The following is a 14509-nucleotide window of genomic DNA, read 5'->3' on the forward strand; positions in this document are numbered from 1 at the left end:
CCTTTCGTCTTGCGGGTTTTTCGTTTTGCGAGGCATTCGTCTTGCGAGGTACCACTGTAGTATATGGGTGTCATTTCTTCTTCTTCTTCTTCTTCTTCTTCTTCTTCTTCTTCTTCTTCTTCTTCTTCTTCTTCTTCTTCTTCTTCTTCTTTACGTCTCTGGTTCACTGTTTCTGCAACCCTGGCCTAGACTGCTTAGGCTTTTAAAGGGTCGAGACTCGCAGCAAGCCAGTGCTAGATGACCCTCGTGGTCCCTTCCAACTCACAATCCTATGATCAGATCCAGGGGGAAGGCTCTGACATGGAAGAGGGGGCCCACTTACAAGGTAACAATGTCCGCATTAGCAGCCTGGACCGCGATGCTCAGAGGGTCCTGCCCATCCTCGTCCACCGCGTGCTGGTTGGCTCCTCTCTTTAGGAACAAGCAGACCTGGCTGCCAAACGTAAAAAGAGAGAGAAAGAGAGAGTGAGCAAGAGACACAGAGATGTCGGAGAAAAATCACAGCCAACCTTAGGAGACTGAGGCTGCAATCCTATTAAGGGTGGACGAACAGGTCAGTTTCCATCTATCTCAGTTTCTCATTCTTCCAATGTTAAGTTGGGTTCTCCACATTTCCACATCAGTCTGCGATTGCTATTATTGCTTAAAGTCCTCGTGAAAACTCACTAGCATTTTAGTGCCTATTTCTCCTCATTTTTGCAATGTGGTTTCTCCTTAAAATAATGCATTTCTGTACATTATGTTGGGACGCGGGTGGCGCTGTGGGTTAAACCACAGAGCCTAAGACTTGCCAATCAGAAAGTCGGCAGTTTGAATCTGCGCGACGGGGCGAGCTCCGGTTGCTCGGTCCCAGCTCCTGCCCACCTAGCAGTTCAAAAGCACGTCAAAGTGCAAGTAGATAAATAGGTACCGCTCCGGCGGGAAGGTAAATGGCGTTTCCGTGAACTGCTCTGGTTCGCCAGAAGCAGCTTAGTCATGCTGGCCACATGACCCAGAAGCTGTATGCCGGCTCCCTCGGCCAATAAAGCGAGATGAGCACCGCAACCCCAGTTGGCCATGACTGGACCTAATGGCCGGTGGTCCCTTTACCTTTACTTTACATTATGTTCACCAATATTTCTATGCACATTTGAACCCTGTATATGCAGTGTGTGAGAAAAGTTTCTGAATCAGAAGCAGCAGCGTAGTTTAACGGTTAGAGTGTTGGACTGAGACCTGGGAGACCAGGGTTCAAATCCCCACATGGCCTTGGGGCCAGTTGCTCCCTCTCAGCCTAACACACCTCACAAGATTGTTGTTGTAGGGAGTGAATGAGGAGGGGGAGAACCATGTATGCCACCTAGGAGAAAAGGGTGGGCTGTGAATGCAATAAAATAAATACACAAATAAATATTTATATTAGTATGTGATCATTTTTCACACAAACCACCTCTGTCTTTAAGTCAAATACTTAAGTAAAACCGATGAAAGTCACATACGAACTTCCCCCCACCTGACTTAGACTTTTAGGAATTGAATGGGCGAGCACTAAGCATTGATCGGTTGTGCTTCTTCTGTCTCCAAAACCAGCCTGCAAAAATGTCGTTTTCCTCTGCCAGTCAGGGAGACAAAATGAGCCTTCCTCAACAGGTGCACTTCTGAACACATTACTCAAGAGGAGAAGCACATTGCAAGATTTGGAGAGGTGCAAATTTCGACAGATGGCTATGTTTTGTCTTGAGAATTGTTGTGGAAAGTGCAAATTAGATGGGTTCATGTTTATTTGGAGACAACCAGGTGTGATTGGACCTCTTTGGCCCCCTCAGCATCCACACAGCTGCATTTTGCACCAATGGAAGATGCTGAGCTGTCTTCAAAGGCAGCCCCACATAGAATGCATAGCAGCAGTCAAGCTAGGACACAATTAGTTTGTGGATAGCCAGGTCTGACATATACCAGCTTAAGCTAAGGCACCCCTTCCTGGTAGCTTCGCGCGCCGAATGACTCACCCAGTGTGGCCCAAATACGTAGCGTGATGCAGAGGTGCGCGCCCTCGAATATCTCTTTGGTTAACGTCTGCTCCATTCTGGAGCAAGAATTCGCAGGCTATCAAGGAGCCCTGATGGAGACAATTGGGAGAGAGATCAGATGGGAGAAAGAAACTCCAGGAGCACCAAACAGACTTTGGCAAGTGTCATCTGCATTCCTTCTTGCTAGAGAGCCCTGGGAGTTGTAGTTTTCCGAGGAGACTGCTGCCCCCCTACAGAACTCTTGGCACCTTTATCAGAGCTACAATTGCAAGAGTTCCTTGGGAGACATCGCAAAAGTTAAGCTGTACAGTGGTACCTCAGGTTAAGAACTTAATTCGTTCTGGAGGTCCGTTCTTAACTTGAAACTGTTCTTAACCTGAGGTACCACTTTAGCTAATGGGGCCTCCCGCTGCCGCTGCAGCATGATTTCTGTTCTCTTCCTGAAGCAAAGTTCTTAACCCGAGGTACTATTTCTGGGTTAGCAGAGTCTGTAACCTGACGTGTCTGTAACCTGAAGTACCACTGTACTTTTTAGCAGGTCTTCACAACATGAATCTCTCTTTTTAATCAACTACTATTTTTGCTGCTTCATTGCTGTTCTTAACTACTTTGTACATATGCGTGTGGATCGATAGATATTATTGAATTTTAATCTTGTAAACTCCCTTGACAGACAAGTTAATCACAGTCCATTAACTTCAGTGGGTCTGCTCTGAGGAGGAGTAATGTGAGATAAAACTCAACATCATTAACAACTTGGGATCTGTTTACCTTTAAGATCACCTTACCCAGGCCCATGCAAAGATTGTCTGAGGCCCAGGGCGGGAGTCTTGTTAGAATAAAGTTATAAACTCAAACAAAAAAACCAGTCAGTCCCTGGAGGCCCCCCCACAGCTGACTTAGGCCTCCGAGACCCAGGGCAAGTGTACCAGGCAGCTCCCCACCCTATGCAGGAGGGCCTGGTCTGACCTCCATTTGCACCCACTCTACCACTTCAATTGACAGGACTGGCACTGTCACCAGTGGGACATAATACCCATTCTGTATTTGTAAGGACTCGATTGTTCAGTGTGGCAGCGCCTACCCTTTCGAACTCCCTGCCTACTGATATCAGGTCAGGACCCTCACCGTACTCCTTTCAGAGCCTGCTAAAAACATTCTTGCCAACCCAGGTGTCTAGCAAGTTGATGCAGGTTTTAATCCGTTTTTAGTCTGCTGTTGTTTTAACTTTTCAAAAGCTTGCTAATTTTTCTTAGTGATGAATGTCTCTCTTTTATCTTTCTTTGTAAACCTCTTCAAGGTTTTATTTATTTATTTTAAAAACAGGCGGTGTATAAATTTTTACGAAATACCGTATTTTTCGCTCCATAAGGTGCACCTGACCATAAGGTGCACCTACTTTTTTTGGGGGGGGGGGGAATTCAAGAAGAAAAAATGTGCGGCTCTTGGGGACTTTTGCAGGAGGTGGGGGAGGTGAGAGAGCCTCGCTCTGTCCCTTCCCCCACCTCCTGCAAAAGCCAGGGATAGCCACACGAAGCCTCTCCAGGGCAGCGGGATGAAGGCTCCCCACTGCCCTGCGGAGGCTTTGCGGGCTACCCCAGAGCTGCTCGACTTGTGGGACAGAGCTCGTCGGGGCTGGCGAGGGAAGCCCGGGTTCTCACCCCCCCCCAGCCCCAGGGACCACACATTCACTCCATAAGACGCACATTTCCCCTTAGATTTTAAGAGGAAAAAAGTGCGTCTTATGGAGTGAAAAATACGGTAAATAAATACCACCACCGCCACTGAAATAGCTGAGGCTTGTTAGCCTTACCCCCATTACAGCTTGGATCAACGGGGTTTTGTTCTCATCCTCGTCGTTCACCCAGTTGACGTCCGCCCCATGCGCCAGGGCCTCCGCCATCACAGGCAAATTCCTGGCCCGCGAAGCCTTGTAAACCAGCAAACCCGGGTGCAGCTCCCGCAGGTCCTCCAGGTCGGAGGCCTCTTGCTCTATTTCAGCTTCTCCGCTGGATTCTTCTGAAACTTCGCACTCTAACAAGGCGTAGGGCGAGAGGCAGAGAAGAAAAAGCCAGCATGAGGAATAGAACAGCTCCACCCTCTTGTTTGCCTAGGACCACCCTATCATTTGCATAGCCCCGCCTCCTGATTTATTTCCTTGCTTTGCACTGGAGCAGGCATACAGAACCTCAGGCCAGGCTAAGTAGCAGATGTGGCCCTATGGGCCTTTCTGATTGGCCCTCAGAATTCTACCCAGGCCACACCCCATCTCCCTAGGCCACACCCCTCAACCAGCCTGGCTTCACACCCTCCTTGAGTGTTTCTGCTTCACTGGAATGTGCCCTTGAAACTTGATGAATGGAGGATAAGAGAGGGGTGTGTGGGTGCATGAGAAGGAGAGGAAGAAAGAGAGAGTAGAAATTGTCCCACTGCACAAAAGTTAAAACTGACACCCCTGGCCCTGCCTGCCCACTTTTGTCCCTGGCCCTGCCCATCAGTGCCATGTGACCCCTGGAAAGTTGCCAGGTAAGGAATGTGGCCCTTGCGCCGCAAAAGGCTCTCATGTCAGGAGTTCAAATTTATCAGATAACTGGTCAGCTATCAAGGACGCGGTGGCACTGTGGGTTAAACCACAGAGCCCAGGGCTTGCCGATCAGAAGGTCAGCAGTTTGAATCCCCGCGATGGGGTGAGCTCCTGTTGCTCGGTCCCTGCTCCTGCCAACCTAGAAGTTCGAAAGCATGAAGTGCAAGTAGATAAATAGGTACCACTCCAGCAGGAAGGTAAACGGCGTTTCCGTGTGCTGCTCTGGTTCACCAGAAGCAGCTTAGTCATGCTGGCCACATGACCCGGAAGCTGTACGCCGGCTCCCTCAGCCAATAAAGCAAGATGAGCGGCATAACCCCAGAGTGGTTCGTGACTGGACTTAACGGTCAGGGGTCCCTTTACCGTTACCTTTATCAAGGCGTACTTACCTTCCTCCGTGACGCTGTCGACCACCGAGCCAAACACTAGGACGTCGGTGCTGCCGTCGGTGCTGCCGCCCAGCCCACTGTCACTGCTCAGACCTGCGGGGCCAACAAGACACAATCCAAGGGCATTTTAGTATGCGGGGAGACACACACACACACACAACCATCTGGTACCCAGAGGTATACTGCCTCTGAACGTGGAAATTCCACTTCACGCCTCCCGTAGGGCTATGCTGCCAAGCCATTCCACCTTACCTCCATCCAGGAGGAATGGCGACCCGCTCCCAGTGGGACCGTTACCACTGTCGCTCCATGGGCTGGCTGCCAGGGGGTGCGGCACAGAGATGTGGTTGCCACCTAAGTGGAAGGTGGACGGAAGTTGAGGAGGCAGTCATGGTCACAGGCACAGGTGGTTTTTCTGCTTATTTATTTATTTATTTATTTATTTAAAGAAATGCAGCAATTTAGAATGGATCTTGCTCTCCTTAAAGGATGAATGGGAGAGGGGGACTGGAAAGAAAGCTGGCTAACTGTCCTTTTAGTGACCAAACCATTAAACCCCTCTGTTGGTAACAATTATCAGTAATAGCCAAGGCAACACGATGACCAAGTGCAACAATGAGATGTCAATAAAAACTCTTTATATAATCTATACAGAACATTGAACAGTATGAAATACGCACTCTCTGCAAAACCAAATAAACAGAAATCTTATAAATCTCTGAAAATCACAAAATATGCACAGATTTATGGCTTGTTTTCACCAGTCTTCTTTCAGAGAGTTGCATAGTCTACAAAGACTTTCAGAGACTAATAAAACGTATGTTTATTTGGTTCTATATTTTCAAGAGAATCCATCAAGAGTGCATATTTTGTGATTTTCAGAGATGTATAAGATTTCTGTTTATTTGGTTTTGCAGAGAGTGCATATTTCATACTGTTCAACGTTCTGTATAGATTATATAAAGAGTTTATATTAGCTATCCTTTTAAGAAGGGGAGAAAAAGAAGGAAACCCATCCCACAAAGCATAAAAAGACAATGGGGGTAGGAAATGATAAAGGTGAAATTGGGGGGGAACGGGACAATAGATTGCGGTTCCTGAAAAATACTTGGGTTCTAGCCAGTGCAGTCCTACTGAAGAGTAGAACTTACTTAGATACAAGCCATTGTGTGTTTTTTCCTCCAACCCCACCCTTTCTCAGTGTTTTTGCTGTTGTTGCGACTCAAGATGCACGCCCCAGATGCGGCAGAATGGAAGGGCGAAGTCGCCAGCAGCTTAGCTGTACTTACTGCGTGGCCCAGCCCCGGCTCCCGTGTCGAAGTACGAGAAAAGCGAATCCAGCTCGTCGGGGCAGAAGAGGGAATCCCGTCGGAACTTCCTCTCGAGGGTGGCAGCTGTGTGGAAATAGCAACCCTTAGATAGTCCCTGGATTTGTTATTGGTGTGTTCTCACGCACACAACCTGTGCACACATGCACACCCACCCACAATAAAGTGGTACCTCGGGTTAAGTACTTAATTCGTTCCGGAGGTCCATTCTTAACCTGAAACTGTTCTTAACTTGAAACACCACTTTAGCTAATGGGGCCTCCTACTGCCGCTGCACCGTAGGAGCACGATTTCTGTTCTCATCCTGAAGCAAAGTTCTTAACCTGAAGCACTATTTCTGGGTTAGCGGAGTCTGTAACCTGAAGTGTCTATAACCTGAAGCATATGTAACCTGAGGTACCACTGTATAATACAGGACATGGTTAAACTATGGAACTCACTGCCACAGGAGGCAGTGATGACCACCAACTTGGGTGGCTTTGAGACAAATTCATGGAGGACAGGGTTATCAGCAACAATGAGTCATGATGGCCCGGTTCTGCCTCCACAGTTGGAGGCAGCCATGCTTCTGAATACCAGCTGCTGAAAACTGCAAGAAAGGAGAATATTGTTATGCTGAGGTCCTGCTTTCAGTCTCCATAGGCATCTGGTTGGCCACTGTGAGAAGCGGAGGCAGGACTACGTCCAGCAGGCTCTTCTCAGGTCCTTAAATGTGGAATGAGTTACAGAATGAGTAATGAGTAGCATTATTTGCAGAGTAAATGCTTTGGGAGGTATTCAGCTAAGTGCTACTCAGAGGAGGTTCACTGCAATTAATGAACCAAAGTTAGCTATATCCATTAATTTCAATGGGAGTATTCTGAGTAGGACAGCAGTACCATCCTATATCACCCACCAGCCATCTTGTACACCAGTGTGCTCTTCTAACAATCCAAATAAGTGTGCAGTTTGAAAATCAGTGGTTAAGATTAGTGAGGTTTTGAAAGGTTCTGTCCGCCATCCTGATACAAAATGGAATCCAGCTGCCAAAAAACCCTGCTCATAGGATCTTGATGTCTCAGGAACCACCATGCAGAGCTTAGCTATGCTAACTTAAAAGGTGTGTGGAACGCACAGCAAATGAACAACTTTCAAAAACTATATAGTAAATGTTCCTATATGATTTGCAATATATATTATTACCAAGCTAAATCTCTGGAAAGTTATTATCTCAGTAGGGCCATTTTCAGAGTGGACAGAGCTGTCCACCGGTCAATCTCCTGACAGTGCTAAGATTGGAGATATGCCTCTGCCTGCTGCTTTTTAAAGAGCAGACAGAGGCTCACCTCTGATCTTAGCACTGTGGCCCCACAGCGCTAAGATGAGAGAGTGGAGAAATCCTGCCTGCACTTTGACACCTTATAGAATGTTGACGTGCTTTAATCTTTATAGGCCATTGGTCCAACCCAGCAGGACCCTTCTAAAACTCTGAATGTGACTTCTGGAAATGCCTAATGTGAAGTAAAAAAAATTATACATTGTGTTACTGAACTGAGCCATGGATGATCCATCCCTTCTAAGAGAGAGCACATGCAGAAAATAAGGGCTGGTGTGGCAAACAGCAGTTCCTCACCTGAAGAGTGTGCTGCCGGTGATGCGTTTCCTGCTTCGTGCCGGTACTTCCTCCGTGCCGTGGGCGCTTTTGTGGAGCTGTTGCGCCTCTGGCACTTTTTCACGCTCCAGCGCCGGGGTTTCCTCTCATTCTCCACCAGGGCCTCCCCAGTTGACAGCTGCTTCAGGAACTTCTTCTCCACGTATTTGACTTTGATCCATGCTTCTTTGTCCTGCCTGAGAGGGAACTCAGTTTCATGAAGAACCGTTTGGTTCAACGTCCATCTTGATTTGCTTTGCACACAGCTGATGCAGAGGTTAGGCTGAGCCTTTGCTCTGACTTGTTTATGGGGCTAGGCCACAAATAGATAAGAGGGTGCATTGCGATCTACCGGCTGATCTCAGGGTTGAATATCAGTGGATCGGAAAGAGTTTACCTCCTGCTGGGTTAACAAGGCCGACAATGAGAAAGGGAGTCTGTTCCACTGTCGAACAGCTCTTACCGTCCGAAAGATCTTCCCGACGCTTAGTCGGAATCTCCTTCCTCGTAACTTGAAGCCATTGCTTCATGTCCCAGGAGTAAACAAGCTTACTCCATGTGACAGCCCTATAGATATCTGAAGATGGCGATCATCCCTCCTCTCAGCCTCCTCTTTACCAAGCTAAACAGCTTTACCAGCTCCCTCAACCATTCTTCATAAGACTTGGTAGTACTCAATAACACCTGGAGGGCTATAGGCTCTCCATTTCTGGTCTAGAGGGTATTGCCCTTCAAGAGGGCCTTCCTGGCCTACAGACTGCAGAGCGGAGAGGAGACAGCCATACCTTGAGCTGCCCGCGGTGGGCTTCTTGAGTCCCATCTCCTCGCACTGCGCCTCGTAGATCTGGTTCATGGTGGCGTTCCCCAGCTCACACATCAGCTTTTAGGAAAGCAAGCAGAAACACAGTAGGTTAGGGAGAAGAGATGCTCTACTCCCTCTGTCTGCAGCCAACTGCATTTACCCACAATTAGGGATGGCTGACTCTCTCAATTTCGGTTTCTGTCAGTTTCTCATTTTCCCCAACGGTGAAGAAATTTGATCCAGTTTATATAATAAATAATAATGAGGATGATGATAATAATAATAATAATAATAATTAATAATAATAATAATGATGATGATGATGATGATGCAGAAACACAATCAACCTTTGAAATTCGCACTTATCCAAATTTTTCAATGCAGTCCTCAACAAATGAAATGTGTACAAAAGAAGGCATATATATATATATATATATGCTTTCGTAGATTTTCACGGGTACAGGAATGCAGGTTTTGGTGTCCTCGGGTGTCTTCCCGTGTAAAAGTTGGGGTGTCTAGGCGACGTTTCGACTTGCTTTAGACAAGTCAGAACACAAACCCAAACTTTGGCTCAGATATGTTGACGACACCTTTGTAATTTGGCCACACGGGAAGGAAAAACTGGATAGCTTCCTCACACATCTCAACAGCCTACACCCCAAAATACAATTCACTATGGAAATAGAAGCCAACAACCAACTTCCCTTCCTTGACGTCCTAATCTACAAAAAACCTGATGGCTCCCTAGGACACACTATCTACCGGAAAAAAACACACACCAACCGCTACTTACATGCACAATCACACCACCACCCTGCACAAATAAACTCCGTAGCCAAGACTCTCATCTCCAGAACCAAACGCCTGGCTGACAAAGACCACTTGACAACTGAGTTACAGAATCTCTCAAATGTGTTAATTGCCAATGGATACCAGCAAAACAGGGTTACGAAGCTAATCCAAAAAGAAACACCCCCCAAAAACCAAGACACAGAAGAAAACAATGGCATGGCCCTCCTTCCTTATATCAAGGGCACTACAGATAAAATTAGCAAAATCCTCCATAAACACAATATCAAAACAGCCTTTTGCACCAACCAAAAAATAGCCAATATCCTCAGAAACCCCAAGGATAAAATCCAGTTGGAAAACCAAGGGGTCTATGAAATACCCTGCAAAGTCTGCCCAGCCACGTACATTGGACAAACAAACAGACGAATAAATGCACGTATCGCAGAACACAAGAATGCCGTCAAAAAAGAAGAAAAAACTTCCTCTCTTTTCCAACACATGAAAGAAACAGGACACGAAATTAATTTTGCAGATTCCAAATTGCTCTTTAACATGGAACATCACCACAAGAGAATAATCATGGAAGCCATCGAGATAGAGAAACACCCTCACAACATGAACAAGCGTGACGACACATCCCGCTTGCCAGACATCTGGAAATTAGCCCTCCCCACAAAAACTGACACCAGATCCAGAGGCACACAGAACGCCATCACCAATCAACCACACCAGACCCAAACCCAGACCCTCTCCACAGATAAATTACAGACACCATCCAGTAGCCAAACCATGGTGGCACCTCCGGATGCTGCACCCCCCTGCAATCCCTACACAGATCTGGCTGACACAGGCCACAAAACCACAGCTCGCCCCTATACACGAAGCCAAGCCAGAGCACAACTAAGTGCAGTACAGCCATCTTCTCAGAAAAACTCTTCACAAAGTTCAAGAGGTCAAGACACAAAGACTTTAGCAACTAATCCACACCTAATGACCCACCTAAGTGGTACTCAGGATATCACTCAAGAAATCACTCAAGATATCCCTCAAGTAATTAAGGAACAAAAGAAGAAAAGGCACACTAGCCTGGGAACTTCCTCTCTGCCCAGAACATTGGAGGCTATACACCACACCCCCTCAACAGTATTTATAGGAACTCAAACACTGAGATCCTGCTCTGTTCCAGTAACAAGAAGCCGAAAGCACCAGCCTGAAGATGACGAGTGAGACCTCGTCGAAACGTCGCCTAGACACCCCAACTTTTACACGGGAAGACACCCGAGGACACCAAAACCTGCATATATATATATATATATATATATATGAATGCAATTTGCATTCAAATGCATACATTCATGAAAACAACATTTTAAAAATCATTATTTCAGGGGGGAAATGGGTTTTGCAAAAATTGTGTCAATTAGGGAAACTGCAAAATGTGTACAGTGGCAGAAATGAGCACAGAATGTTGATGAATTTTCATGAGGACTTTATATATAAAAAATAAAGATTACAAACCGATGTGGAAATATGGAGAACCAGACTTCTGACCGGAAAAATGAGAAACTGAAATCCCATCCCTAGATTAAGGATAGCCAACATGGGCCCCTTCAGATGTTGTGGGAGTACAATTCCCATCATTCCCAGCTAGCATGGCCAATGGACAGGGACGATGGGAACTGTAGTCCAATAAAGTGTGCCAGAGAGCTCCCACCCCACCCCCTCAAGAGGTGCGTCCTATACAGCACAGGCTGCCCCCCTTCCACCCACTAACCCTTGCTGCCTACTACCTATTTGTCATTCGGAGTTTGGGCCTCTACCTTCAGTAGCTCTGGCTCCCAGGAATCCAGTGTGAGCGACCGCACTTTGGAGCAGTGGACCCCTAAGCTCCTGTAGGGAAGGGGAAAACAGACAAGAGAGGAGAGTGGTTGTACAGTTCAACTGCTGTTTGGTACACACACACACACACACACACAAGGTGGCACGTATTAATCAGCACGTCCACAGGATTTCTGCACACGCAGCCAGTCTAGTACAGGGTCAGTGGTCAGAACACCTGTTCTGGGTGCAGGTTCTATCCCTGGTGCTATGGAGGACAAAAGTATTGGTGGCTACTAGTTGTGATTGCTATGTTCTGCTTCTTCTGGCAGAGGCATTATGCCTCTGAATATCAACTGCTGGGAATTGCAGGTGGAGAGGGCTGCTCTTGTGCTCATATCCGGGAGTAGATGGATTTGCTTTGGCCTGATCCAGCAGGTCTGTCCTTTGTTCTCATCTCCAGGTAGACCTAGGAGTGTCCCTTGTCTGAAATCCTGGAGAACCTCTGCCAGGATGGAAAGATACATACTACAGAGGAATGGCTGATAAAATTACTGGAAATAAAGAATTGTCCTGGGTATAAGTTATTGTGGGTATAAGAATTTGTTCTGGGTATAAGTTATTGTGCTTATACCCAGAACAAACTTAGTTGGTCTCTAAGGCGCTACTGGATAATTTTTTATTTATTTCGACTGTGTCAGACCAGCACGGCTACCTACTAATTACTGGACTTAGCTGAGATGGCAAAGTCAACAAGCTTAATTGGAGAAAAATCACAACTAACATTTATTAAGGATTGGAAACTGATTTGGGGCTTTTTGCATGAAAGAGAAAACGAACTTGTAACACCTGGATTTGAAGAGTGAAAAAATAAAGGCTTATAGAAAATACAATAGTTGGGTATTAATGAGTGAATGCTATATTTAGATGACAGACAAGAGAACCGGAAGTCTTTTTATCTTTTTTCCACTTTATTTTCTTTCTCTCTCTTTTTTTCTCCCCACCCCTTTCTTTCCCCCCATTTTTCTTCTTTCTGCTCCTGTTCCTTTTAGATTAGATTTTAAAATATATATTTTCTATTCTGGTGCAGTCATACCTCAGGTTACAGATGCTTCAGGTTTCGGTTTTTCAGATTACGGACTGCTGAAACCCGGAAGTACAGAACAGGTCACTTCCGGGTTTCGGCGGCCGTGCATGCGCAGAAGCACCAAATCGCAAACCGCGCATGTGCAGATGCGCCGCTGCGGGTTGTGAACGTGCATCCCGCATGGATCACGTTCGTAACCTGAGCGTCCACTGTATTATAAAAATATACTTTGTATTGGGTTTGAACATTTGTATATCAAGTGTCAATAAAAATACCAATAATTAAGAGGACCCGCAGCCAGTCAGTGTAGTCAATACCAAGCCAGTAGTCTGGACAGGAAAGGCATGCCATTGCCCTTTTTGTGAGTTTCTCAGAGGGCTTACGGCTGGCTTATTGGAACAGGATGCTTGAACTGATGGACCTTTGAGTCCAACAGAGCAGGACGATTCCGTTGCCCTTGTGCCCCATTTGCTGGGAACGACTCAGCAAGCTTACCTGTGAATCCCTGAACATTCAATGCATAGTAAGATGCCCAAGTTGATGCTGGCCCAGCGAGGGTCGGCTTGCCCGCAGTCGCAGCACTGGTCATTGCCTGGGATGCTCTGCACCCTCTGCAGGATGGTTTCGCCTTTGGCACTGCGGTCCCGCGAGTCAGTAGCCGAGTCGATGCTGCTGGTGGAAGGAGAAGCTGTTCGGTCCAGTCTCTGGGAAAAGGCACAGAGGGAGATTGAGCAATGAAAAAATTGCCTGCTGGTGTTTCTTGCGGCCTCGGTCCAGTATATCTGAAGGGGCGTCTCCACCCCCTTCGTTCTACCCGGACACTGAGGTCGAGCACCGAGGGCCTTCTGGCGGTTCCCTCACTGCGAGAAGCCAAGTTACAGGGAACCAGGCAGAGGGCCTTCTCGGTAGTGGCACCCGCCCTGTGGAACGCCCTCCCACCAAATGTCAAAGAGAACAACAACTACCAGACTTTTAGAAGACATCTGAAGGCAGCCCTGTTTAGGGAAGCTTTTAATGTTTGATGCAATACTGTATTTTAATATTTTATTGGAAGCCGCCCAGAGTGGCTAGGGAAGCCCAGCCAGTTGGGTGTGGTATAAATAATAAATTATTATTATTATTCCAGTAGTGGCTGGTTCCCATTGAGACTGGTAGGGCAGAAGGCAAGAAGCCCAACAGTAGGTGGCGCCAGAACCAATGACAGGCAGAGACAGAGCCATTGGCAAGAGGGGCTACCCTCAGATTGGTTGCAAGTCAGAAGGCAGAAAGACAGGGGCTGGCTGAGGGCAGACTGAGGTTGGTGGGGCAGTGCCCCCTTTGCCCCAATGAAATGAAGCTCTTTTTCCATTTGCCCCAAGGAAATGAGACCCTTTTGCTGTTTGCATCCACCATGATGCAAAATGAAAGTCTATGACAAACCAAGACAGCATCTTAAAAAGCAGAGACATCACCTTGCCAACAAAGGTCTGTATAGTTAAAGCTATGGTTTTCCCAGTAGTGATGTATGGAAGTGAGAGCTGGACCACAAAGAAAGCTGATCGCCGAAGAATTGATGCTTTTGAATTATGGTGCTGGAGGAGACTCTTGAGAGTCCCATGGACTGCAAGAAGATCAAACCTATCCATTCTTAAGGAAATCGGCCCTGAGTGCTCACTGGAAGGACAGATCCTGAAGCTGAGGCTCCAATACTCTGGCCACCTCATGAGAAGAGAAGACTCCCTGGAAAAGACCCTGATGTTGGGAAAGATGGAGGGCACAAGGAGAAGGGGACGACAGAGGACGAGATGGTTGGATAGTGTTCTCGAAGCTACCAGCATGAGTTTGACCAAACTGCAGGAGGCAGTGGAAGACAGGAGTGCCTGGCGTGCTCTGGTCCATGGGGTCACGAAGAGTCGGACACGACTAAACGACTAAACAACAACAACAAATGCTGTGTAGTTGTTAGAGCATTGAACAAGAACCCAGAAGACTAAGGTCCAAATGCCCACTCAGCCATCAAGCTCGTTGGGATCAACTTGGGCCAGCCACTGTCTCTCAGCCTAACCTACCTCACAGGGTTGTTGTGAGGAT

General features: G+C 47.0%; 1 protein-coding gene across 5 annotated transcripts in view; it reads right to left on the bottom strand.

Annotated features, from left to right (window-relative positions):
* The window catches only part of ACAP3 (ArfGAP with coiled-coil, ankyrin repeat and PH domains 3), a 146727-nt gene that overhangs the window by 18454 nt on the left and 113764 nt on the right, over nucleotides 1-14509 (bottom strand). For all 5 annotated transcript variants that reach the window (XM_081923549.1, XM_081923548.1, XM_081923551.1 and 2 more), the window contains 10 exons: nucleotides 12935-13143; nucleotides 11355-11424; nucleotides 8726-8820; nucleotides 7923-8137; nucleotides 6272-6376; nucleotides 5235-5336; nucleotides 4983-5075; nucleotides 3823-4043; nucleotides 1989-2098; nucleotides 323-433 (listed from right to left, as the gene is read on the bottom strand). In XM_081923549.1, the coding sequence (XP_081779675.1) occupies nucleotides 323-433; nucleotides 1989-2098; nucleotides 3823-4043; nucleotides 4983-5075; nucleotides 5235-5336; nucleotides 6272-6376; nucleotides 7923-8137; nucleotides 8726-8820; nucleotides 11355-11424; nucleotides 12935-13143 (1331 nt within the window). The remainder of the gene's footprint in view (nucleotides 1-322; nucleotides 434-1988; nucleotides 2099-3822; nucleotides 4044-4982; nucleotides 5076-5234; nucleotides 5337-6271; nucleotides 6377-7922; nucleotides 8138-8725; nucleotides 8821-11354; nucleotides 11425-12934; nucleotides 13144-14509) is intronic.

The sequence above is a fragment of the Podarcis melisellensis genome (genome assembly GCF_964234715.1).
Source record: "Podarcis melisellensis genome assembly, chromosome: 8".
In the NCBI taxonomy this organism is placed as follows: Eukaryota; Metazoa; Chordata; class Lepidosauria; order Squamata; family Lacertidae; genus Podarcis; species Podarcis melisellensis.